This window comes from Pelodiscus sinensis, chromosome 22 (assembly GCF_049634645.1).
Source record: "Pelodiscus sinensis isolate JC-2024 chromosome 22, ASM4963464v1, whole genome shotgun sequence".
Lineage (NCBI taxonomy): Eukaryota > Metazoa > Chordata > Testudines > Trionychidae > Pelodiscus > Pelodiscus sinensis.
In genome coordinates this window covers 12,000,346-12,027,327 of record NC_134732.1, presented here as the reverse complement: position 1 = coordinate 12,027,327, position 26,982 = coordinate 12,000,346, and the positions used below count along the sequence as shown (strand labels likewise).

The 26,982-nt window shown below is 49.3% G+C and overlaps 1 protein-coding gene across 6 annotated transcripts in view; it reads left to right on the top strand.

Annotated features, from left to right (window-relative positions):
* SH3GLB2 (SH3 domain containing GRB2 like, endophilin B2) overlaps positions 1–26,982 on the top strand; it is a 43,734-nt gene that overhangs the window by 9,658 nt on the left and 7,094 nt on the right. For 2 of the 6 annotated variants that reach the window (XM_006119057.4, XM_075905215.1), the window contains exons 2-8: positions 6,584–6,725; positions 7,086–7,214; positions 10,262–10,395; positions 10,984–11,076; positions 16,226–16,288; positions 22,990–23,058; positions 26,821–26,910. In XM_006119057.4, coding sequence (XP_006119119.3) covers positions 6,584–6,725; positions 7,086–7,214; positions 10,262–10,395; positions 10,984–11,076; positions 16,226–16,288; positions 22,990–23,058; positions 26,821–26,910 — 720 coding nt within the window. The remainder of the gene's footprint in view (positions 1–6,583; positions 6,726–7,085; positions 7,215–10,261; positions 10,396–10,983; positions 11,077–16,225; positions 16,289–22,989; positions 23,059–26,820; positions 26,911–26,982) is intronic. The other 4 variants (XM_006119059.4, XM_006119061.4, XM_075905214.1 and 1 more) reach the window with 4 other exon arrangements.

Here is a 26,982-nt window from a genome sequence, read left to right as displayed (position 1 = left end):
ATCCCCAGGGTTTTGACTGCTGCTTCAGCTGCTATGCAGAGCCTGCTAGCCCCTCTTCCTAACCTACACTGGTCATCCAGTCTTCCCTAGGAATGCTAAGATGGGTAACTAGTTAAACCACAGGTGGGAAAGCTCAGGCCTGGGGGCCAGATGCAGGCCTCAACTTGCCTAGATCTGGCCCCTGAGGCTCAGGGCTGCCCCCCAGCATTGGGGTGCCTGTGCTGGCACTCCAGCCCCCTCACCACTCCACATCAGGAGCACCCAAAATCTACTAGGCTTGGGCCCCCCCAGGCTCTGGTATGTGAGGGGTATGTGGGGAGTGTCTTTCCTTCTCAGTCAAGGGCCATGTCTGAGATTTTTTTTGTTTTGTTTTTTTCTGTTTTTCTCATTTGTGTGTGGTCCCCAACTGGTTTTTTGTTTTCCCCTGTGGGTCAGTGGCCCCTAACTCAGATTCCCCCATCCCTGAAGCTATAGCTAGACACTTACATTCCTTTTTCAAAAGAGGAATGTAAATGAGACAAATCGAAAGCGCAAAAGAAGCATGGATTTAAATATCCCATGCTTCATTTGCATATTTGCATTCGTTCGCTTTTTTGAATGTGGAAAGAAGTCTAGACTGGGTTCTTTGGGGGGGACTTTTTTTGAAACCCATACTCTTCACTTTCAGGAGTACTTGCTCTTTCAAAGGTTGGTTTTTTTTGTTTGTTTGTGGGGTGGTTTTTTTTTTTTTTTTTTTAAAGAACCTTGTCTAGATTGTGCTTTCACTTTCGAAAAACCCTTTTTCGAAAAAGCTCTTGGATGCAAATGAAGTGTGGGATATTTAAATCTGCGCCTCTTTTGCATTTTCAATTTGCCTCGTTTACATTCCTTTTGAAAGAGGAATGTAGTTTAGACGTGCCCTGAGTTAGTCAATAGTTCTTATCTGGTTAGCTGGCTTTAACCGAGATGCTATGGCTGGAGTCCTCCTGCCCACACTGCTTTGGTGGCCACCACTGGAGTGAACTGGTAAGAGCTGGGTAACAAGGAAGCTTCATAGTATGCTCATCAGTTTACATCCCAAGCCTCTTCTCAATTCAGGGGTCCCCATCAACTATTTTGACAGAAGGACAGATGAGAACTAACAAAGCAGACTACTCCTGCTGTCTTCCAAGCTTCAAAGGGGAAACCCAACCCCTCAATGAATTATTGAGGCCTTGGAATGCAGAATGACTCTTCTCTTCCCTTGTAGAGTAAGAGTAGCACTCAGTGAAAGACTGCACTTCATTATTCATTACTATATTGGCTGCTTGCACAAAAACAAGCCCAGATATTTAACTGGGCCAGAGGTGCAGCAGCACTAGCCTGAAGGACAGGGAAAGGAGGAATCTGCAATCTGTAGGAACAAGTTGACAGTGTATGGTGCACACTGAATCCCAGGAAGTAGAATTGAATTATTTCAAAATTGGGATCAATACTGGAACCTTTAACAACCAGGTTCCATTAAATGGAGATAGAGGGACAGAGCAGCTTGATTTCAGGAGTTGTGGGTTATCCCTAGATCTCGCACGTTAGGGGCAGGGGAGAAGATTTTCTACTTCACTGTGCCATATGTGCATCTTCCCGCTTTCATATCGAACAGCTGCTTCTAGATGCCTTTTGTTCTGGGCTGCCTTAGAAGCAGAGTCTCACTAGGGGCATGTTTCTGGTAGATATGGGCCCCAATGCAAAGTTCAGATCTCTGGGGGAAAAATGCAGCTCTAAGAGGTTCAGAGTCAAGTAAATGTAACTTGTACCTTCCTGCATCCTGCTAGGTGATATATGTACACTTTTGTGTAAATATAGCTAGCTCTGAATCTGGCCCAATCAGCATACTGGTGTAACTTACATGTTGAGGGGACTGAAGAGCAGCATTTGAGGCTTGGGAGGAAATGGGACCGAAGTACTAAAACCAAGAATAGGCAAATTAGAGTAGCTACTTCTGCTTTATGTGAACTACAAGATCTTTAGATTTCTTTTCATCCCTAGTGACACATCTTGCATTGCCTCTGAACTTCCTGCTGTGCATTTAAACACTCAGAAGTCTGACCATTCACATAACCTTGTCATGGGTTGTCAAATCGCCTCCCCCCCCCCACCCACCCCCAATCCCCCTGCTGCCCTTCTCCCTCCTTCTGTAAGCCTGGGTTTGCAAAATTGCCTGTCATAGGTTGTCAAATCGCCTCTCCCCCTCCATCCCTCCTCCCCCACCCCCTGCTGCCCTTCTCCCTCCTGTAAGCCTGGGTTTGCAAAATCACCTCTCCCCCTCCATCCCCCTGCTGCCCTTCTCCTTCCTTCTGTAAGCCTGGGTTTGCAACAATCATTCAGACCACATGACCATGATAGCTGCAAGATAAAGCATTAGGTTTTTCAGGTTTCTCTGCATGCATGAATTGAAGCAATGATGGTGCTAAGACTTGCTAGCTACTGTGTGGTATGTGTAAGTGTGCTGTCAATCTGTCAAAAGGAGTGGACTGAGGGACAGAGGTGTTTAGTTATGGAAGTAGCATCCGAGCTGTAAATGTGCAATAACACTTGGAGAGGATGACTTCCCTGTGGAAGTCACAGGTGAAGTCCCAAATCTGTGGAAAGTCTAGACAAGGCAGTGCTGAAGGGTCAGCCGCAATCTTTCATGTGCAGCTTTGTCTGAAGGCAAACTTGTTCTGACTCTTTTTCCAGCTGGTGTATAGTCAGCCTAAAATCATAAATGGTTTAAGAGCCCTCAAACCCAACCAGCCCTCTTTGCTGCAGATGCTTGGCAGTTCCACAACAGTCTCTTATTCCCCATGTAGTCTAAGAAGTGGAATCAGAGCCTTCTCAACACAGCTGTTTCACAGGTTTCTGGAACCCTGGGGGGAGGGGGATTGAGACTCTTCAGATTCAGGTTCTTAAGTTTAAGAGATTTTTCTGTTGGACTGGAGAGCAGCCATAGCAGGGGAGCACCAAAGATTTCCTCAGTGCTCTGTTCTCTACAGATTTTGATAAACAAATAGGAACTCTAATATCCTAGAGCCAAATATCTGGGGTGCCCCAGTTTGCTGTGTTATGACTGTGGCTTAGACTAGATATAAATGTACTTGATCACCAGTTGTGCCTATCACCTCTCCAGGTGCCACCCAGTTCTCACTTTAATTGGGCTCAGGTTCAACCAGTGGCTAGCCAGCGTGGTGTTTGTATGCACACTCTTTGCCAGAAAAATAATGTAATATCTTTACTTCTCTTGTGACTGGTTTTATCTTTGCAAATGAAACATGACAATGCAAAAATCCTCTGACTCTAGTACTACTTTCTGTCTTCCCGTTGGCCTCTCAAAGGGGCAACAGCATAGTCCAGTGGTTATGGCACCAAACTTGGAATACAATAATAGTTCATCCGTTTCTGCCACTGATTTCCTGTGTGGCTTTGGACAAGTCACTTAACTTTCTTGTATCTAGTTTTCACTCTGTTGTAGTTCTGCCTGCTTTCATAAAGTACTCAGAGCTGTGGAAGTGCTAGATGCTTCATTCTGAAACTTGGCTTATACAAAAATCCCTGAATGGAACAGCTGTTGTGGGTGTTTTAAAAGGTCAGTCACCTTGAATCACAATTGCCTTAACCTTGTAACTATGGTTGCTATAAATGACCTCCAAGATTGCCTTAACAGGAGGTGATGGATGTGATTAGAGATTTAGAGCCCTGCAAATTTGCAGGCATGCTCTTTATATTCACAGGTATCTGCAGATATGGATGCAGGTGTGGATACAAACTTTGTATCCGCAGGAGGCTCTAGACAGATGTGTTCGAACTGTCCCCATCCCTCATTTGTTTTTCCAAGCTCTATTTCTGTTGCTTATCTGCCCATGCTGATTTGGAGGGGGTAGTTTAATTGTTCCAGTGATTCAACAGAACTTGCAACACATGACAACTTCAGCAAATAGTTCTTTAAATCTAGCACAATCCAGACATAAGAGGTCATTGTGCAAAGAGCCCTGCTGTGGATTTTGCATATCTCTGGCATCTGAAATTTGCACATGGTTGGTAACAGGAAGCCAAAATGCTTTTCAGGCAGCATTCCCACATCATGTGCCAGTTCTGCTTTGCTACTGACTGCTTCATTTCAGGCATTGTACTGGCATGGCTCTAGTGGTCCACATTCAGTGCTTCTCCCTGCTGCAGCAGAGTGGGGCTTGCTCCATAGACTTTAAGAAGAAACCTTAGCAGCCCCAGGAGATACTAGAGATGTAAAATGACTAGTTAACTGATTAAATGGGAAACATTGCATTTAACTGGTTAACTACTTCAGTGGGAGTGGGAGGCTGCTCCAGTCTGTGGCGTGACCTGGCAGGCCTGTTCCCCCTTAACGCCTGCCATGGGCTGCTTTGACTATGCTGGGCCTGCTGCAGGCAGGGACTGCTCTGGCTGGGCTAGAACATCCGTGGCCCAGGCCAGAGCAGCCCAATGCGTATCAGGCAAGGGGCTGCTCCAGGCTGCCAGTTGACTGTTACCATCACACAGTAAGGGTGATGCTTACAGGTCAACTGGTTAATCTTTTGCATCTCTAGCATTCCCCTCTAGAGGGGCTTCACAGCCCCCTTAAGACTATCCATGAAGGGGTGATAAGATAGGGAGGATCAGGTCTTCATTTGTACTCCAGGTTCCTTGTCCTTAATTTCTTGTCAGTGATTGTACCAGGTATTTCCAATATTGCAATAACACAAATGGGTTATGATGGCTTAGGAAGTGAATTAGAGGGGCCAGCAAAAGGGGCTTTGTATATATCTACTTGAGAGTATCTGGAGCTATAAAGCATTAAAGCTTATCAAAATATTAAAGATCTCGAGGGAAGGTGGCATACCTTCTATAAACAGTGGATGGTTTCTTGGGCCATTCATTACCATCCAGCTGTTTTATAGGCTTTTCTAGCATTAATAAAACTAGTTTGCATCAGTGTATGATAAAATCCTGCAGATGAGCCTTTTTGGCGCTTGCTTGATTAAGCTGTGATGCAATTTTGTATCAGAATAAATACAGAAGGAAACTGAGTGGCTGGGAAGGGGAGGGGGAGAGAGAATAGGATTACCTGAGTAGTCAATTACTTGAGTACATTAATTTAGGCAAAATGTAGACAAAATGTTTGTATCAGACCTGTTCTGACAGTGTTACCTGACTTCCTTTTAGCTCATAACACTTCTATAGGATCTTAAAGCACTTCATGAAGATAGCTAGTATAAGTACCTAGTGAGAAGGAGTGACAAGAGAAACTGAGGCAAAGAGCTTGGAGTAGAAATTGAGTAGGAAGGTGTTAGAACTTGCCTACCTCTAGACTTGCATGAAAACTGGCTATTTCCTGGGAATTAGAGAGGAGAATAACTTCTCAACTGTGTACACATCCATAGTGTTTCAGATTTGGAGGGCAAGGGGGACTCTTAAGACTTTAGGAATTTAAGGTTAAATAGTGGCCATTTAAAGTGTATTGGTGCCTCTCCCCTTAAAGATTAAGGAGATGGTTTACATTTCTTTACCTCCAGTGCACAAGAGGGTTTGTTTATCTAATCCCCAAAGAGTGTTTGGCTCTTCAGACCCTTGGCTGAGGGCTCTATAAGCTCTGTATCCAGCAAGGGGATGATTCCCTTGGTACAGGCACTGTTGTAGACAATTGTAAATCTGCCTTCTGAGAACCCTATTGCAAACAAGTCTGTTACACCCCCCCACTCCCAGAATAGCTCTAGGTCAGAAGGGCAAAAAGATGGATTGGCTGTTAGAGTTCTAGTCCCCTGTTTCCTCCTCTCCCTTCTCCCCCCAGCTGCAGGTTCTCCCCAGAACCTTGGCCTGAAAGGTTTATTAGCTGTTTAGAACAATGTACTAGTAAAGGAGCTGGGGGGGAGGGGCATGGGATGCTGCACTGAAGCAGTGGGTGAAACATGGGATGTGAGTTCCCTGGTCATAATAGTAGAGGTTAAACAGCCATTCTTTGAGTAGAACCTCATAACAATGTTCCCTCCTCTGGGAATGTTGGTGGTAAACTCGGGGGCTGACTCAACTTTCTCTCCAGGCTGAAAACAAAGTGCTTAATTCTTCCCGGTGCTCTGTATTGTCAAAGGGGGTTGGAGAAGCCTGCATGTTGCAGAAGTGGGCCCTAAATTTGCATTAATTCTGTGTAAAGGAATGCAATATCTGACAGTCTAGCATTTGAAATATTAACTGTCAGTCTGATTAGATCCCTCTCCAGTTAACTTGGATTTTAATAACTCCCTAAACTGAGAGGTAGGCTAGCCCTGAGTGCTAGTCAGACCAGGTTCTATTTTAGCTTTTCTGCCAGTCACTCAGCAGTGGGCATGATACCTTGCTGCCTATCCATGCTGAAGATACACAATACTTGCCCTCACCTGTAAGGTTCATGGAGCTGTACAGACAAAAGCATCAGAATTGTAATTAAAGAGGATTCTAATGGACTTGTTCACGGAACATTCCTTTGAGGGGAATGGCCAACTGGCTAGACATGGCAGGTTTCACAATCTCTTCAAATAGCTTTGTAACCTGGAGCAGGGCTTCTAATGAGTATCCTACACCCTCCCCTCTGCTCCTGTAGTTCACAGAGGAGAAGCTGGGCCAGGCTGAGAAGACTGAACTAGATGCACACTTTGAAAACCTTCTGGCCAGGGCGGACACTACCAAGAACTGGACTGAGAAGATCTTGCATCAGACTGAGGTCTTGCTGCAGCCAAACCCAAGTAAGCACCAATTCCGTGGCAAGCGTTTACAGTGCTGGTGCTCTGTGGTACAGCAGTAATGGAGTTAATAGAAATTCCCCGAGGCCGATCTCTGTTGAATCAGATCCACAGGGGAATATCTGATGGTGTTACAAAGAGAGAGCCACCATCCCCAGGAAAGGGCCTGTTTCTGGCTGGCATTCAGTAGCCTTGACCTTCCCGGTGGATTCTGAATACTGAACTTTCTCCCTGTTCTGATGCCTCCATCTCAATCCTGATGACCTCCTACATTGGCTACTGTCACATGAGGGCTATGCAAGCAGAGCAGCTCCCTCTGCTTTCCCTGCTTGTCTGTAACTGTCTGAAGCATTCTTATTCCAGGTGCCAGAGTAGAAGAATTCCTCTATGAAAAACTAGACCGGAAGGTGCCATCTCGTGTCACCAATGGGGAGTTGTTGGCCCAGTACATGATGGAGGCAGCCAATGACTTTGGGCCAGGGACGCCATATGGTGAGTCACTTGGCATTGGCAAACGGGCAACATCTTGTGTGTTTGGTTCAGTCTCCACAAATCCCCTGGAGTTTCTGGAACCTTTCTCTTGTCACCCAGCCCAAAGATTTCATCTGAGACCTGATGCCTTCTGGTCTCCAATGCCAGTTACCAGTGGCAGGCTTCTAGGGAAAGCTGTAAATGTATACCATTGACTACACTTGTGTAAGTTGGAACTGAAATGGAATGTGACACCGTGATAGGATCCTTAAGACAGCATCCCAAATTTTTCCACATGGAGGTCTATTAAATGGAACATGTGGTGCACTGTGGATAAACTGGGTTTATGGCACCTTCAGGTGGTGGTACAGTTGTGCTAAGCTGCTTTTATTTCTAGATAGGGAGGGAGAAGCTCTTCTCCACAGTGGCTTTTGGGAAGCTTTGCTTTAGTGTCTCCTCCACCTAAACACAATTGGGTTCAAGTTTCTATATCCTTGGTGTCACAGCAGTGGTAAAGGCAAGATCAGCTGCTAGTACCTTTAGCAGCCACGGTGAATGGCTCTCCAACTCGGACTGCATGCAGCCCCCACACTCCTCCTGCCCCCTCCTACCTACATGTCTCACACTCTAGGGCATTGGAGCCCTGCCCTCCTGCACTTTCAGAGCACCACGAATCCAGTGACTCCTGGCACTTCCCCGCTCCCTCCTTCCCAGAGCTTGAATAGATGCAAACCACCGATTCACAGCATTCAAGCTCTGGGAGGGGGAGAAGCAGGGACAGAGTGTAAATCAGCAGATGCATGATGCTCAAAGTGCTGGGAAGGTTGGAGAGGAGCAGTAAGTGAAGGGCTTCAGTGCCCTGGTGCATGAGAGGTGTGGGAGAAGGGGGCAGATGGGTTCCATGAGCTGCAGGTGAAACCCCAGTAGGTCACATGCAGCCCATGAAGCACAGGCTGCCCACCACTGCTCTAGCAGCCCTAATGAATCAGTGGCAGAAGGCTCAGGAAAAGTCATTGTTTCTAGAAATTGGTGTTAGAGGGAGTACCTTGTAACTCCACATGTTCCAGCAGCATTGCCGTGCCAGTGAGTCTGTTTGCTCCATTCTCTTCCCTAGTCTTGGTACTATGACTTAGGGGTGGGTTGCTTCCCCTGTTCTTGGTATACTAACATGATCTCCAGCCCAATACAAATGGGCCATTACCAGTCTCCTGGACTTCTCCATACAATAACTGGTTCAAGCCATGTCTCAATTCTCCTTACTTCCCCTGAGCTATCCCTTTTTCCTTCAGCTTTTGTACTTCTTTGCACCCCCTCCTCCACCAAGTCCTTCATTGCGCCCTTGTTGCTCAGGGGCTTGGGAGCCGATTAACAGATGGGGCAAACACATTGATGGCACAAGTTCCCCTCCCTAAGGTTTAAGGCTGGGAGCAAAGTACCTAAGTAAATCTGGTCTCCTCACTGGAGCAGAGCTCTGCATATGCTGGAAATGAGTGGTGGCTCCTGGGAGCAGCAAATTGCAGGTGGTGTCTGAAGACCTCTTTAAGGATGGCATTTATAGCTGCTGAGAATCCTACTGGCAGTCTGTTCTGATGGCTCAAATGTTATCCGCTCTTTCCCTCCAACCTACGCCCCCATGTCTACACTTTCCAATCTGTGCTCTGAGTAATGTGCGGGGGTTAGACGAGGGATGTAAAATCCTAGTTATCCAGTTAACTGGTTAAATGGGGGAGTGGGCTGGAGCACCCCTGTCTGTGGCAGGCCCTGCTGAGCTGGAGCAGCCTTCTGCCCCCATGGCGGGAAGGGGGCTGCTGCAGCCCACACCTGTTAACTGTAACCAGTAAGGATGGTGCTTACTGATTAACCATTCACATCCCTAGTTTAGACCAGCAATGGGCAATCTGGGCTAGTGAGTGGCCCTCCATCTCTGTGGGCCACAAGATTGTCATAACCAAGCTGGTCTCCCAGGATAGGGCAGTTTTGCTCGCTGCGCTTGTGTACCCTGAATTTGTGGGGTGTGCTGACTGAACTGCAGCGTTTTGACTGGATGCAGTGGGAGCATGCAGCTCTTGCAGACAATGTTGTGTGCAATCTGCATGCACCTCTCTTCCAGCCCTAGGATTCACTGCATGTGCCCTTGCTCATTATGTATGTCACTTCAATACCAATGGAAAAAACTATGGAAGGAAACCAGTGGAATTTGACCCTGCCTGCCACCATTTAATCAGTTAAATATGCCATTCAGCCAGTTAACTGATTAACCGGGGCTTACATACAAATGTCTACCCTGTAGCCTCAGCCAGAATTCTCATAGGTTAATGTCTTTCTGCCTCTAAAATCCAGCAGAGCACCCTAAGCCTGCTGGAGGGACCCAATTGCTGCTCAAGTAGCGGACTCTGAAATCAAACACTGACTTTCCCTCTTACTTTCAGCTCAGTCACAGCCCGGGCAGCAGGCTCTGGGTTTACCGCCCTCTAAATCAATAGCTTGCTCATAGCAGGTCCTGTTGCAGCCAGAACGACTGTAATTGTGCCTGTAGCCAGCCGGCATTGCCCTGATCAGACCCTCAATCACCTTTTATCTGCTCTGGTCTCTGGTAATTTGATGCTCTGTTTTGCACATCCATGAAATATGCCTGGGGCTGTAATAATCCCTGTCCCATAACTCCCTTATGAGAGTGTGGGCTGCATCACTTAGTCCTGGGCAGGCCTGATACTGAAGACTGCAGTGGAATAAATGCACCAGCTGGCAGATAACATCAAAACTGCAGAGAGCCGTTGAGAAGAGAGGCTTCAAACAAAGGGTAGGCTGTTAGCATAGTGCTGACTGAATGTCCTTTCTCTTCTCTCCCCCCCTTCCCCTTCCCGTCTTGGCTACAATTGGCTTGGCCGCCAGCAAGCAGCGAGCCATAACCACCTGGTCTAGAATCCACAATGTGCCCCACCCAAACAATGGATTGTGTGAGAGCATCCTAACCTAGATGTGCTGGGCTGTGATGATAAGGCTAATAGTGTTAACACAATGCCTGCTGGATCTTATGCCTCTCTCATCTGGGCTCTGGTAACTTGCAGGCAAAACCCTACTCAAAGTTGGAGAGACGCAGAAGCGCCTGGGGGGAGCTGAACGTGATTTCATGCACTCTGCTTCTGTCAGCTTCCTGACTCCTCTGCGCAACTTCCTGGAAGGGGACTGGCGAACCATTACTGTGAGTAAGGAGGTGTGGGGCGGGGAGCTGAACCATTACTGTGAGTAAGGAGGTGTGGGGCGGGCAGCTGACAAATGAATTTATCCCAGATTCGGGGGGGAGAGGGGAGAAGACCAGTGTTCATCCACCAGTGTCTTTACATTCTTCCTATTCCAGAAACTGGGGGGAGGGGTAAAAACAAGGCCAGAGGACTCCCCCAGCCTGTCAAAACTTCTAACAAGCCTGTTAGGGCAGGGAAATAAAAGCTACATACTTGAAGTTATAATCCCAGTTCTCCCACTAGCCTCCCTCATCTGCATGGGGATGGAGGAATTGGGGCTTTGTCTTCCTCTTGGGATAAAGGTTAATTTATTGTCCTTATAGCCCTGTTGGCAATGCCAGCCAGACCAGAAGCTCCTCTTTAGCCTCTAGAGAAGGCTGATCCTTTATCCTTATGCTGGCACCGTTGTCAGGAGCTGGATATCTGTTACTCCTGCCCCATCACCCCTCACTGCCAAACAAAACAGCTTGATTCCTAGGTGGCTTCTCTCCGGCCTTTTGAGAGACCATTTTTAAGCACCTTGTTCCTTATTTGTCCCCTTTTTCTAGAAAGAAAGGAGGATCCTGGAGAACCGCCGTCTGGATCTGGATGCTTGTAAGGCCAGGCTGAAGAAAGCCAAGGCTGCTGAGGCAAAAGCATCGGTAATGTCTCCCATAATTGCTTTCTGCGCATCAGCGCTTGGAACACGTATGCATGTGAGGGGGAATGCCAAGTGCTCTGTGACCCGGAGTTGTCTGTATTGCCTGCGTTGCTGTCGGTGCTGCATCTGATAGGGGTGTGGGTGATCTCTCCACGAGTGGGGCCAGGGAACAACTTGGCCTAGTGTGAGGCTGCTGAGCATTGGTTGCCCACAGGAGGGGCGTGCCTGTTTACGGGCACGGCCTGGCTGGGGAGTTCTTGGAGGTCTGAGTCTAACTGCTCCTTGAAACCCTGTCTTGTGATTGGCAGGGACAGGTTACCAGCTGTTCTGAGTGACAGCGTCTGTCTGAGCTTGGTGAAGCTTGTGCCACTACACAGCAAGAGTGTCCAGTCGTAAAACTTGTAAAACTCCAGCCAGAATATAGGGACTCAGGTGGAATGGTGGGCTTCTCCCCTAGCAAATCAAGTGAGGATTGGGGAAGCAGGGGCTAATTGTAAATCTTACTGGGAGCCCACAGGTGTCTTGGAATCCCAAACGAGGGCTCAAAACAGAGCTGTGTTGCACTGCAAGATCTAGCCTGCCCTGGGCTCTGCCATTAAGGAGCCTGCAAAGCATGCTGCCAAGGTCAGAGAAACAAGTATTGGAGCCTCTTGATAGCTGCTCCCTTGGCTGCCCAAGTCATGTCTACTTAGCTCGCTGATGAGACGACTGACAGTCTGTCTCTTGGCATGGCCAGGCTAACTGCAAAAAACAAGCTGGCTGCTCTATTAGCTGGTAGTTTCTTAGTTCAAGAATCTCTGGTTACAGCCTGAAACAGAAAGGGCAGGGCCTGACAAGTGCCACTCAAACTCCAGATCCAGTCCTGGAGTGCAGGGAACCTTGTTCTGCCTCTAGAACTGAGACAACAGGACTTGGGACGCAATTGAAGAGAATCTCTACGTTTTTTTTCTGACCAGATGTCTGTGCCTGTCCCTGGGTCACATGATGGTGCTAACTCCCAGGGGCTGGCTACCACAATGCTCCCTTTACTGCTTGGGCTGTGTTAGCAGTGCATTGTTGGGGGGGAAATAGGAAGGAAAAGCTAGTGCAGATGCAGCTGTGTAAGTGGGTTCCTCCGAATATCCTGTTCAATAGGTTTGCAGTAGAGCCAAAGTAAACATGGACTCATGTCCATGTCACACAAGCTGTGTCAAGCCTTAGGTCTTGCAATGAGGCTTCAAGCTTTAGCCAGTGAACTAATGGCCACCATCAGAACAAGCTGAATCCTTGTCACCCAGTTTGGCTCCCCCCTGATGCAAAATACCAGGTGTCCTGGCCTTGGCCATCCACCAGCTGTCCGTGTGGCTAGGCTTTGGTTCTCTACATGTCCCAGAGATTCTTCTTCCCTCTTTCCAGCATTGGTTCCTGTTGTGTGGCATCCTCTGAGGAGTGCGGGTAGTAATGCGAACATCAAATACCTTCAGTCAATCGATCCCAGTGCTAACATCTGTGAACACTTGCTCTGTCCCCTCTGTGAGGTGGCTTTTGCACCCTGGAGTCTTGACACTGTGTTCATACACAAGCCAGTTCCCCTGGCTGAGCAGACTGTCCAGTCACTGAGACTATAGTACTGCCACCCAACAGGGAACAGCTGTGGTGGCATGAAAACATGCCCTCCATTTCCCCACTTCAGGTGACTCTTGTTCTCCCCCAGATGCTCACCTTTCAAGAACACCAGTTTCCCCATGGGTAGATGCTCAGGTTGTGAGGTGGGGAGACATGCTCTTTGTTTCAAGGAGGTAAATGATGAATATTGGCTGGGTCCAAATCTGGAAAATCTGCTACTTCTGCCCCCAGCCCATCCAGCTCATGGTGCCCCTTGCTTTTCTGGAAATGGTACTTGATTACTGCAGTCAGTGTATGCTAACCCCTTCTCTTTTTCTGCCTTGCTCTTAGAGCAGTATTCTTAGATCTGCCTTCCTTTCCCTCTTCAGTTGCTTAGGCAGTGCAACTCTGGGCAGTGACTCAGTAGCCTAGTGCCCTTAAAGGCTTTGCCCAGTGCTCTACAGTGTGTAATCCAAGCTCTGGAAGGGTTACCTCTGGCTAGGCATCAGACTGAGTGCAACCGCAACCATGAACTGTGCTACAGCAGATCACAAGCCTTGTTGCGGGGTATTAAGTCTTTTCCCAAATATCCTCAACAGTCCTGAAATGCAGGTGCCCATGCACTGCCCTGCTTCCTGGGAACAACGCTAATGTCGTGACGTAAATGAGCAGTCTTGACTCAGGTGGTCACCTTGGATACCAGCATAGATAAAAATCTTATCAAGCCTGGTCTTTTGGATACTGGTTACCTGGCCTCAGCAGAGCTGGGGGATGGGGAGAGGGTTCTGTGCTGCAGAGTATTCTGGCCAGCCCAGCTGGAGCAGCACCTACCTGCCCACCCTCCCATTTAATTAGTTAGCTGGTTAAATGTTTAACTGGTTAACTAATTTAAATGGGATTTTACTTCCCTAACCTGAAGTCTGCTGTAGGAAACAACCCCTGGCATTAGTGACATCTCTTCCCCCAAGGTTGTGGTCATGTCTTCCTCCAATATAGTGCTGCTTTTGCGCACTTCCACTCCTGTTCCCCTTGGCTTTTGTTTCTCATGGTGCTGCTGAGGTTGGTATCTCCAAATCAGTGAGTTGCAGTTCTGTCCCCTGGGTTCGTTTGTGTCCCCTCTAACCTCTGTGGGGCTCTTGCTTTGTCTTTGACATGGATGGTGTTTTTGTTCACTAACCTTTTTTGTTTTGTCTTGTTTTTTCTGTAATTTGCTCAGTATGAGGGAGATGTGAGTATTAACTGTGTTACTAGTGCTGTGACTTTCTAAACACCCCTCATTGTCCCTCCCCCTTTCAAAAAACTCAACTGCCTCCCGCAGCAACCCTGGAGCATATTCCAAATGCAGTCTGAGCTAGTGGCTGCCTGACACAAGGGTGCCCAAAAAACCCTGGAAATCTCCTGGTTGCTTGCAGCCCTGTTCCAGGAGCATGCAATCAGTTTCCATGAATACCTCTTGCAAGCAGTGCTCAAAGGAGGTTGGGTCCCATATGCACACACGACTGGATTCTTCCCTGTGGCTCAGTGTGGGAAAAGGGGTGGGGTTGGAGAACAAGTGGGGGGGGGGGGAGGAGAGAAGATAGACAATGATGGGCAGGGATTGAATTTGGTCTGCAGTGGTGTTTTGTCCCTCCTTAAGCTCCAGGGCACTCGTCTATTCCCAGTACGGGAGGGAGGGAAGGTGGGTGTATTCCTTGAGTCTTATGTTCCCTTTTGACCACTGCTTGCAAATGAAACCTGCCAGTGTGCAGGGGTGTGATAGCTGCTTGCCTTCTCCATATCATGTGCTGCACAGAAGACCAATTCAAGGAAGCCATACTGGAAACCAAGGAGGGACCTTTTCAGCATAGCTACTTTTCCCAGAAAACTGAGGCATAAAGATCTTGCTCTTCTGGAGAGCTCCTCTTACTTGACACATCTGGCCAGTGGGAGTGTGGACTTGATCAGCTGTGCCCTACACAGGAATCCCTTATCAGCTACTGCATTTCTTCTTGGGTTTGGTATTTTCCTTTTTAGCTTAGGTTATTCGCCTCTCGCCCCCATAAATCCAGGAGGGAAACTCCCTTATTGATGAGGCTGGCTACATCCTCTTGTGTATGGCAGCCGTGCATCTGCTCAGCAATGCTGCTATTTGCAGCCAGTTGTTTAAGAGCGGAGTGTGCTGTAAAAAGCTGAGCAGGGTGGGATGGAGTTGGATGAGAGGATTATAGAGATCTGCGTGAGGTTAGAAATGCTGGATCATGTGACTCTCACCAGCTCGCTGCATATGATTAGAACTTGCTGGGCCATATTCTGATCTGTTACTTGTGCAAATCAAATGGAGGGGCTTGCACTGGCGTATCTGACAACCAACCCAGTCCCTTACAGCCAACTGCCCTTGTTAAACTGAAGGCCAACTGCCCTTGTTAAACTGAAGGCCATAGCATAGTCTTGATTGCAACCTGGCTAATGCTGCTGCACGATGCTGAAGTGGCAAATGAGGACGTGGCCTCTAGGGCAGAGGAAAGGCTGGATCTTGCATCGCCCCCATCGTGAGGGATCTTCCCCATGCCATGGTCCATGTTCCCATAAGGGAAGAATCTGCAGCTTTAACCTTCCTGTCCTACCTGCCTCAATAGCAGGATTCAACAATGGCCAAAATGGCTTGATTGCTTTCCTCTTCCCCTCCCCCCACTTCTGTGAAGTAGAGTCTGCACATGCTACTGAATGGAGTCTTGGCCAGCAAGGCGATGGGCCAGATCTGCTCCTCTGCATGTGGAAGGGGGGGGGACTCTTCTGAGGTTTGGATGCAGCGTGTGGGGGAAGACTTGCATCTCCTTCCTTGCACTAAAAGCAAGGGGTCTCCAGATGCCGGCACCAGACTGGAGAACAATGGGGGGAGAGGCTTTGCCTCTGGCAGAAACTGACACTGGAGAGAATGGAACTGGTAGATGAAGCCCCATTGGCACATGCTAATGGCAGCTTGGGTAGAGAAAGTGCACTTCCTCATGAACACAATGTTGGATGCTAGAGCACACTTCACCCAGTTAGGGATTCCCTTGTGTCCCCCATCCTGTGGCTATTCCAGCTGCATATTCATTCTTTATCCTGTGAGGATCCACAGGTTGCAGAGGAGGAGAAATGTGAATGTGCAAGAGATGCTATGGACCTGTCTGCACAGGACTTGGAAGTGTGTTCTGAGTCTTCACTTTGGGTCTAGCTTAAAACCATTACAAATCCATCCACATTAATCAGCCAGAGCAAGAACACACGGGCTAGGCTCAAACCGCTTCCGAATACTCCACTCTGATGCTGGTTTGACTTGGTGTAAATGATACGGATCTGCTCCCCTAGGTGACAGATGAGCCCAGTGTAGGAAAGGCCCTCGACTTAGCTGGAAGTTCTCATGATCTCCAAAGAACACACCCACAGCTGGCAGCTACCTCACACCCCCCAGCACTCTAGGAGACCTCATCCATGTCCAGCTCCTAGAACAGTTTTAGCCCTTCCACCATTCATTGGGAGTATTGATTTTTCCATTGACTCTTCTGCGTGACTTGTACATGAAACTCTATTCCCCCCCTCCCTAGGCTGTGCCTGACTTTCAGGAGACTAGACCTCGTAATTTCATTCTCTCCGCCAGCGCATCAGCGGTAAGATCACCTCATCTGCTAGACATCTGCATTCTAACCTGTTTCTCCCAACCCAGTTTCAGCTCGGACCCAGCATTACGCTGTTTTCAACATTTTAATGTGAAATGGGCTGCCCAGGATTCCTCCTTTTCTACCAGACTGTTGCCCTGAGTGGTGGGAGTTGAGCTGTGCTGTGGCTAAACCTTGCCTGTTAAGGCATAGAGCTATGGGTAGAGTGTCCGTGAGTGGCAGCTGAGTGTTTACTGACCCTCTGTTCTTTCCCAACCCAAACTGGGAATCCTCTGCCAGTGTTCTGTCTGCTCCCACAGGGCCTGGGAAGAGGGAGGAATAAAATCCTCTGAGCTCCGTGGGGCCAATGCAGGGTTACTGCCCAGGTGGAGTACCATGCATGTGGCTCCCTGACCAGAGCAAAACCTTCCTCCAGGGGATTGATGTTCAGGAGACTTCTTGTTAAATTGGTCAAGGGACAAACCTCCAATCCCACTCCTCAGACTTGTTTGCTACCTATGGCATGAGTGATGGCAGGCCAGCAGTACAAGGCCCCTCTTTGTTAGAGGTGTTGAGGAAATGGCCTCACAACTGTCCCCTTGATTCGGAGTCCCTGCCAGGTGGGAGACTTGTGGCAAGATAAAGTTGAATTGGGGTGGGGGTGGCTGAGCTGCCCACTGCCCCGCGAGCATGTTGCATCAAGCGTGGCTGAGCCATCCATGTCCAGCGCTTGGCTCAAGGCTTCCCATTGCACGATATCCAGTCTCCTGTTAAAATGTTGAAAACGTAGTGACTCTCGTGTTCTGAACCACTGGCGAAACAACACTGATGCACCTGTCAGGGCTAGTGGCCTGGGAATGGGAGGCTGGGAGATCACTTGTGTTGGCACCAAATTGGGAAGCCCAATACGCAAGCAACCCGCAGCCGCATGAGGGTGATTCAGCATTTTTAATGTGCTGGAGCAAAGTGCCTGGGCTGAAACATCAGTGTTGGTTCCAGAGGGAATCTGTCCCGGCCCTTTTGGATTATGATGCTGGTGCAACTGCTACCAATAGGCCAGTTACTCAGTAACTCATTAGAAACCTGGTCTGTAGGAGACTGAGAAAGCAATTGCTGCAGACCTCTCCTTTCTCCTCCAGTCAATCATCAGCTCTGGCTCCCCTGGTTCAGGGGAGAGACCTTTAATGGCACTAGAAGGATTGGGAGTACTGGAGTGGAAAGGGAAAACAGGACTTGTTCCTTACTAGCATTGGGCATCTCTGATCAGACCAAAACACTGGCGTGTGCTTGAAGCCAAGACTCTGGCTAGCTTGTGACTTCAGTGTCTTATGGCATTCCATGTCTCATAGCCACAGACTAGAAGACTTAACTGCACAATGGGCTCGCAGTGCTTAATCCTACCGTGGCCCATAGAATTCTTCCCACCTCTCAGCCCAGGTCAGACTCCTGTCTGGTGTATCCCCTCTGCTAATCCACAGCTTGCTCAGCCCTGCAGTTAGCTCTGAGGGGCAGCTCAAGCCCTTTGTAGTAAGAGTTGGTCTTCTAGAGCAGTGGTTCCCAACCACTTTTTTTACCACAGACCACTAAACCAGTTCACACACTTTTGGTGGACTGGTAACATTATTTGCATAAATTAATTAGGGATGTAATAGTGTTTAACCAATAAGTAAAAGCTTATTGGTTAATGCTGTAGACTACACGCATTTCCTCCTTGCCAGTAACTTTTTTTAAGCAGGCTCGCCAGCAGTCCAGACTTGCACTGTCTGGGACCTACCCCCGCTGCAGCTCTGCATCTAAAGTGTATTAGGAGCCCGGCAGGTAGCCCGGCTCCGTTCTGGAGCTCAAACCCCAACCCCCCACCCCCTCCCTCCCAACTGTGGCTGCTGCCATCCCATGCTGCTGCGTCTGATACAGAGGCAGCAGCGTAAGGTGACCGGCAGCTGGTCCATGAGGGGAGCCATTTTTTAAACTGGCTCCCCTCAGACTAGCTCCCACATGGCACCTCACACTGCTGCCTCTGATAGCGACGCATCAGTGTGGGATGGCAAGGGGCTCCCTGGGAGTGGGGCCAGAGGGCACTGGCTGCCGGCCCCACCCCCTAGGACTATGGAATAGTCAGCTAACTGTTAAGAATTCATGAGGTTAATTGACTATTCAGTTGACTGATATTTAACATCCCTAAAATGACTATGCAAATAGTTACCTGTCCACCAAAATATATGCCCCAGCCCCGAAAGCAGCTGTACAGCAGCTAGCTTTAGCTTGGTCAGCTGCCACACAATGGCACTGGTCTGCAGACTGGGGGTTGGGAACTGCTGTCCCAGAGTGCACTGAGAATTGAAATAATAGGAGGCTTGATTGGATTTGACATAATACAGAGTTTACAGCTAAGCCAAACTCTTACACAGGATGTGCCCTTTTAATAGTAGAATTGCAGATGGGCCTTGTCAGCCAACTCACTGGTGAGGAGGAGTAGGGCTCTGCCTGCTTTCTGCACATTCACAAGGGCTGGTAGCATTTTCTTCTGCAACTAGCAGCCTCAGTTGGCAGGTGGAGGGAGAGGAAGTGCCACCATGGCCCCTGCCTGCGCTGAGCAGAGATCTGGGTGGTAGCTCTAGGAAGGCTTAGTCCACTATGGCGAGCTGGAGAGATGTTAAATGAGCTTCCCTTGCCATTGCAGACAGACCTTAGTAACTGTGGAGGTTTCTCCCGCTAGCTTTGAATCCAGCATCCATCCCAAAGGGCCTGGCATCCCAGTGTGGGAGGAACCCTTCACGCTGTTGCCCTGCTTCTCTTCTAGGCCAAACTCCCATGTGCCTCTGCTGTTTGACAATGTTAACCCTTTCACTCCTGTGGTTGTAGCTGCTAATTCTGCTTTTGTTGTTTTTCTCCCTCCTTTCTGGTGGTGGTCGCGGGGGGGGGGGGGGGGGGGGCGGGATTATTGTCTCCCAGATAACAGGCTTGTTTTTTTGTGTGAGCAAATGGGTTAGTAGGTTCCCAGCTTCTCATGACTCTAAACAGTGGACAGCTGGGCAAGCCAGATACAACTTGGACAGAGCTGGCCTCAGACAGCCAAAGTCCAGCTCTGTTTGTGAGAAGAGGAGTGCGATGGTCCTGGAGGAGCTCATCACAGCTAGGGAAAGGATGTGCCTCTCCCTTAGGCCACCCCAGCCCTCGTTTCTCAGCTATAGTCCTGAGCTGACATGTAGGAGCAGAGGAGCACCCCTTCTCCCTTCTGCTCCCCCATGGCTCTGTCAGAGTGCAGGGTAACCCGCACTCTCAGGTGGATCTGGTGTCCTTTCCTGTAGGATGCTGGTTTGGCATAGCTTGCCAAGCTCTCCACTCCTAGGACAGGCGCTAAGGAAAACCTATTGCATAACCCTAAGAAGGGGCCCTTGTTCTCAGCCTGGCTTGGAGCTGGAGTTCCCTACTGAAACAGCTGGGCTGTGTCCCTTAGAGCGAGAGGGGGGGGAGGAGGTAAGGTAGCACTGCATTCTCTCTTGGCCCTGTGTCACTTGCTGCCTTTGGTGGCACTGGGGATCTGGTGCCTTGCTGAAGCATTTTGAAATGCACAATTGCCTACAGCACGTGGCTGACCAGCCACACACCTCCATGGAATTTTCATGCTCCAGAAAAGTGCAGGGGCCTAACTAGGTAACTTCAAACACAAGCAGCTGGGCTCCCAAAAACCTTGAGCAAATGGCACCAATTCGATCAGTAAAGGGCAGTGGTACACTTTAGAGTGTATGGGGGATGGTCATCTTTGATTCATGCTGTCCTTAGTAGGCCTGTCACTGCCACTGCTGAGCAAGTAGCTGTATCTAGCTGGACAGATCTCACTGAAGAATGAGAATATTAACCTGTGAATGCTGGCTTATAACTACACTTCCACAAGGCTTAGAGCTGAAGCTTTCACTACCTAGTGGGAAGGGAGAGCTGGTGCTTATGGAAACATCCCAGGATAGAAGATGAGCAAATGTGCTTCCCCAGCCTAACAAATATCATAGGCCCTGTACTGCTGGGAGTGTGTTAGAGTGGGATTGCCAGCTACCGCCTTTTGATAGAAGCCTTTTAAAGAGCACTTGCCTGCATGGACTCCTGCCCTGCCTCACTGCCTACTAGGGTTGGGATGGGAGCATATGGCTAGAGCCCTGCAGATATAAAATTTGCATCCTCATTCATATCCGCAAAAGTCAGTCGTGCATATCCGCATCCTTATCCACAGATAAAGTGGATATCTGTAGGTTTTCAAGGCTTACATTGGAACTGAGCATGTTTTCTCCCCACCCCAAGTATGGATGTTGAGGTCTCTGGGCCCAGCTCTTAGTAGCTGAGCATACAGAGATTACAAAGACCATACTAAACCAGTAGGAAGTGCTTCAAGTGTAGTCCTGGACAGCGGGGGGAAACAATCTAGGGCTGGTTTAGGCAGTACAAAGCTGGATTAAAGCTGAACTCTGGTGCCTAGTGTGCTAACTACATGGCTAGAAGGGAAAGAGCACACAATGTTTAAAGCAATGGATGAACTTTCATGTGCAGAGACTAGTGCTGTAGCCTCATGGTGTAGTCAAATGTTTGGTGTCACTTTGTCCACAAACAGCTCTGTCCTTTAGCTTGGGCCATTGAGGTGAGGGGTAGTACGTGTGTACCACTGCCTTCTACTGGATAGATCCAAACCTGCTACTTCCATCATAGGCCCTCTGATGGAGATGCCATGAGCCCTTTTTGTAAAAGGACGTGCACTCCTGCATCAGGAGGACTTGAGACTTCTGACCAGGAAGTTCTAAATGGTGACTCTGGTTGTGAAGGGTTAACCAGTAAGCCTCCTTCTCAATAGGTGAGGCTTACCGGTTAAGGTTAACCAGTGGGGCTGGAGCAGCTCTCCACCTGCTCCAACATTCACATCCTGAGGTTCCATTTTTTAAAAAATATTTACACACTGATCTTCCCTTCCTCAGCCCAGGCACCCTCTCCTAGGTAGGGAGTCCTCAGAACTAGGTCTCAGTTCAGTCTCTGACTTTATCTGGCTGGCGCTCAGGTCTCTGGCTTCCAGGCCACTAAGCCCTTCTCCCAGCTTGCTCCTCTTTCCCTCTCCCCATTAGTAATTGTGTGTAGCAGTGCTGGAGGGGAAGTCCTCACCATGGGAAAGATGAGGCAAGGACCTTCTTGCTGGATCAATGTTTTCTTGCTTGTTCTCTCCTCTTCCCCCCCCCCCCCCCCCACCCCCCCCCCTCCGTTGCTGTATTTGTTTTGTGGTGTTTGTTTCATACCTCCCAAGCCAGATCCCAGGGAGCAGCTGACTGTGCCGCCCTGCCCCTCAGTTAGTAGGGATGATGGGAGATGGAGACTGGTGCTAGGAGCAGGCAAGTCTCTTCCTCAGACAGAGGCAAAGCTCTCTGGAGAAAGCCTGTTGTCCCTGCCTGCAAGCTCTAGCAGGCCTGGGAAGGGGAGCCACTGGCAGGGAGCTGGGTTGTCTACCTCTGGCAGGGCTTGGTCTCTTTCTCCCCCACCTCCTCCCGGGCTGCTTTGAACTAGCCAGAGCCCCAGACTAGCCTGGATTCCATGTGGCTTTTCCTGTTACTGAGCTGTAGCACAGTGGGTGAGGGACTTCTATAAACCATCCTAGCTGCTCACTTGGCCCCCTCAGGCTATGGTGACCTGCTCTCTCTAGCCCTGCAGATCTAGCTCCGCTTTACTCCATTCCCCCACCAGCATTCTGGAAGAAACTGTCCTTCAACTCCTGCTTCCCCCTAGCTAGAGGAGTGCAGGTCCCTGCTTTGCTGGGCTACTCTGCCCTCACTGTTCAGGGAGCTACAGCCTACCCCTCCCTTCATCTGCCCATCCCAGCTCTCACATCCTGTTCTGACCAGGAGTATTTCATACTTGCACGATAGTGCGATGGCGGGTCTGACTAGGGAGTCTAACAGACAGCTAAGGATTCCTCTCAGATGGTCTCCCTGAGGCTTGGATGGTCTCCCTGAGGCTTGGATACAGGGGGTCGCTCGAACGGCTGTTAAACTGGTTGGCTACGTCTAGACTGGGCCTCTCCGGAAGAGGCATGCAAAGCAGGCAAGTCAGAATAGGGAAATCCACGGGGGATTTAAATATCCCCCGCGGGATTTAAATAAACATGGCCGCCACTTTTTTCCGGCTTGGGGAAAAGCTGGAAAAGAGCGTCTAGACTGGCGTGATCCTCTGGAATAAAGCCCTTGCAAGTAGGAATAAGAGATCCTCCGGAAAAGGGCTTTATTCCGGAGGATCGCGCCAGTCTAGACGCTCTTTTCCAGCTTTTCCCCAAGCCGGGAAAAAGTGGCGGCCATGTTTATTTAAATCCCGCGGGGGATATTTAAATCCCCCGTGGATTTCCCTATTCTGACTTGCCTGCTTTGCATGCCTCTTCCGGAGAAGGGGCCAGTCTAGACGTAGCCGTCTGGTTTAACATGTGCGATCCTCTGGACTAAGAGCATCCACTCTGGAAATTAATCCAGAATAAGTTGGGAGTATGAATTCAAAAACCTCAAGGCCACATGTAGACATTCCTGAGTTTGAGGATATGGGGGGACAGGGGTAATACAAAATGAGCTCCTTGAAAGGTGTCCTGTCCGGAGCAGAAGGCTGCTGCTGGGTGAAGGGCTGGATTGTTCCTGGAGTTAGCCTGCTGCATCTGTGGAGTGTCCCCACCAATTGCTGTTATTGCTGAATGCTTCTTGAAGTCTCCAACACTGATCTCCTTTCCTGTTGCCCTGTGGCCCCACCAGCTCTGGAGCGACGAGGTGGAAAAAGTAAGTACCCAGGTGAAATAGTGCTGGGAATGGGGGGGGGGGGGGGGCAGTTAAATGCATACTGCAGACCTCGTCCTCCAAAGGCGAAGGGGGTGTTTGCTCCAGGGTGCCGCTGTTTCCCAGGCTGAACGCAGAGAGATCGCTCCGTGTAGGTGCATGCCTCTGGGGTTAGGTGGTGAATGAGTTAGTTTTCTATCTAGCTAATGCTAGTAGGACTGGAAAGGAAGCGATCTTGCCACGACTCCAAGACCTACCCATTTGCCTTGCCTAGTAAGGCCTCAGCATCTGAAAAAATTGATCTCCCTGCCTATAGTACAGAGTAGTCTTATGAGCTCCCTGTGCTGCTGGGCTAGCAGCAGAGCCAGTGCACTGTAATGGCAGGTTCACCTCCTTTCCTGTGGCACAAACCTCCCACCTTAATCTAGATCAGGGCTGGGCAAGATGCAGCCCGGGGGCTAGATCCGGACCGGGGGCTGCATCTGGCTGCTTTCTGTTTAGATCCTGTGTCACCGGATTTTCAGGCAGTGGCTCAGGCAGCAGAAGCCTATTTAAATGGCTCGCAGCTCTGTTGTGGCGCTACCCCAACAGCGGCTGGGGCTGTGAGTCCTTTGCTGGTGTGTGGGTTTTTTATTTTAAATTCAAAGCCTCCAGCCCCAGATGACTCGTCAGCCCCAGGCCATGCCACTTCCGAGGGTGTGCTGGCCCATGCCCACATACCAAAATTCAATAAGTGGCACCCCTGCAAAAATTATTGCCCACCCCTGATGTACATGGCACTGTTAGGAGCCAGCTCTTCTACTTGTTCTGGAGGAATCGGGTTGATCTGGGAGCTTTCAGTCTAGACAGAAGTAACCATGAGGAAGGATTGCCCCACAGCATAGGGGATGGGATGGTCCTTAAGAGTTGTTCTGTGTCATGCAGCAAAGTGGGGAGAAATGCTCTGGCTCCATGAAGATGGAGATTCTGTGCAGAAGACGTATGCATGTTTCATTTCCTTCCTCGAGCCAGGACACTTAACCAGCGCTTCCCCCTTTGGAGCACTCAGCCTTTGTATAGTGTGAATTTATTCTGCTGAGATGTGACTGCACAGACTTGGGCATTGACCTTCTGTCTAGGGCCTTGGAACAGTAGGGTACTGAACAGACTTGGGCAGGCACAGGCTTTCTGATGTGCTAGGCAGGTGTGGTGATTCTTCATCTCTTGGCACCCAGCGGGCACATGTGGGTCTTTAACCTGATCCCCAAATTGCCATGGAGCCTAGTGTGCCATGATCACGGCCTGCAGAGAGCAGACTAAGAGCTGGTAGGGGTGAAATGCACAGGTAGCATTATGCAGGAGGAAGTGCTATTCCTTTATGGCACCCCTGGTCCCAACCAGGGCCACTGGCCTCTTCCATTGGACATACCCTATTTAGCACCAAAACATGAACTAGCTACTATCCCCCTATCTTTCCCTGTATTGTGAAACTATCTTAATGCTCCTCAGATCTCTAGGACCTGCAAATGCTGGAGCCGGTTCAGGGTGTTGCCAAGACATTCCTGGATCTTGGATGTGGGGGGGAAAGATTTCCTCCCTGCCCCCTTACACTCCTCCAGTTGTTGGCAGCGATCACAGGATGTGCAAGAGCAAAGCATGTGGCTTGTGTGGCATGATGCTTTACTTCTGATAGCAATGACATGCCTGGCTCTGCCCAATGGGAATGGAGCCAGGGTTGTCTGCCAGAACTCAGCTCAGCTGTATCTGTAGCCAACAGTTTCCCAAAGGTCTCGCTGCAGATGCATAATACGCTGTTGCTGAGCCTCCCTGAAATCTTTTTCTTCCCCCTCTTCTCTCTTCTCCCCCCCCCCCAACTTAATCTCTTTTCAGAGGATGCAAGAAACCGTTCAATCCCATTGCTCCCTCTTAAGCCAATCTTAGAGGGTTTTTGTTGGAGTACGTGCAGCTCTAGCACCACACTGGCTCCAAAACAGCAGGTGTCACAAGCTTTAAAACCAAGCTGTAAACCCAAGTTTGATTTGCATGTGTAGGCACTGGACTCCTTTCAGAGGTGATCCCTCTTAGGCTGGCACTCAATTGTATTTCCTCAGCCATTAAAAATCATTTTTTAAACATCTGCTACTATGGGCTTGGCTAAGTGGGAAAACTAACCAGAATAACTATTCTGCAGTATCTCTGGTGTCACTTTTTTCTGGCGTAAGAGGGACTGTTAGGGTGCATCTACACAGCTTAACTCGAAATAAGCTACACAAATTGAGCTACATCAATTGCGTAGCTTATTTCAAAATTGGGAGCATCTACACAGCACTTATTTCAAAATAGAGCACTCTTCCTCCGACTTCCCTTACTCCTACAATGAGAGTTACGGGAGTCAGAGTAAGAAGTCCTCCAGTTTGACAGTATTTCAACATTATTTTGAAATAACTGCATGCTTTGTAGACACAGACAAAGTTATTTGGAAATCAGGTTGCTGTGTAGACGTACTCTTACAGAATAGTGGCAGGCAAGAGCTATTCTGGTCAATTTCCCTATGAATACAAGCCCTGAGAAGAAACTGGTTGTGTTGCACTGAAGCTCATGGGAAGAACTCTGTTTGCTAGGGTACTCCACTTACCTCCTACCAGGGTATGCTCTCCCGCTTCCATGGCCTCAACACAAACCCTTGGACTGTTCTAATTGAACTGATTGTTACTTTGGAAATACCTATTTGGTTATTGTTCCTGCATTGCAAACAACCCATTGATCTGTAAGCAAGCTGTCTACAAAGCCAGTTAGAGCTCTGGTTTTGTATATTAATCACTCTGCCTGGCAAGGCTTTGGCCTTTACATGTAAAGCCTTAGTCCAATTCTATGAGCTAGTCTCCCACATGGGCAGCAGTGCTAGCCAGTGGGGTGTTCCCTCCTGGGGCGTCTGCTGCAGAATTGACTTGTAGGGGACGTTCCTGAGCCTGGTCTTGTGCTAACACAAGCTGAGAGCAACTCCAGTGATGACTATTGCTCAGTTCTGAGTTACAATGGAGAAACCTCTTAAAACTGCCCCAGTACTGCTGAGGCAAAAGTAAGATGACTCCTCCTAGCTGAGCTGTGGAAATTCCTCCATCTCTGGTTCTCTAGGCTTAGGTGGGAGGTGAAAAGAGCAGAGCTACATGAGTACCTTCCTCGGCAGCATCTTCTGCCAACTCTCATGGGAATGCAGAACTGCCAGGTGCCCTTCAGTGTTCAGTTCCGGGCAGAGCCTTCCTCCTATGGACAGTAGGCTGGGGGGGGGGGGAAGGGCTAGAAAAGGACTGGCCTTATGGATGCCCCCAGCTCCATACAGCATGCCAATTCTGACTTCACTGGGGTGGGGAGGTTATACCACCTGCCCTCCTTCCTGTCATGGATTGGTCTTTGTGGCCTCCAGGTTTGCAGTTCTCCTGGGGAATGTCTGATCTAAGCGGTTCTGGGCTATCAGTAGGCTTTGTGGACTCTGCTGGAGACATGTAGGCTTGGGACCTCGCCTTTGAGTAGCTATTGACTCATGGCAGTGGTGGGGCTGGGCATTCTGAGCATGTAGAGCTCCCTGTGAATCCAGGGGGGCTCTGCTTGCCAGGAATTGTGCATCTGACATCGGGGCCCACAAATGGAGGGGTTTGATCAGTGCCCACTTCTGTGACCATCCCTGTCGGTAGCTGGTGTCCAGCTTCTTCCGGGACAGAGGCAGCTGGACCCCAGCCTTCCACTCTACAGCCCAGGAAAATGCACGGTGCTCCCTTTCTCTTGCAGGCAGAACACGAGCTCCGGCTCGCCCAGACGGAGTTTGATCGGCAGGCGGAAGTGACACGCCTCCTGCTGGAGGGGATCAGCAGCACACATGTGAGTTCCTAGGGGTCAAGTGGTCTGAGGCAGAGCAGGAGGAAGAGGAGACTCATGGCATTATGGGGTACC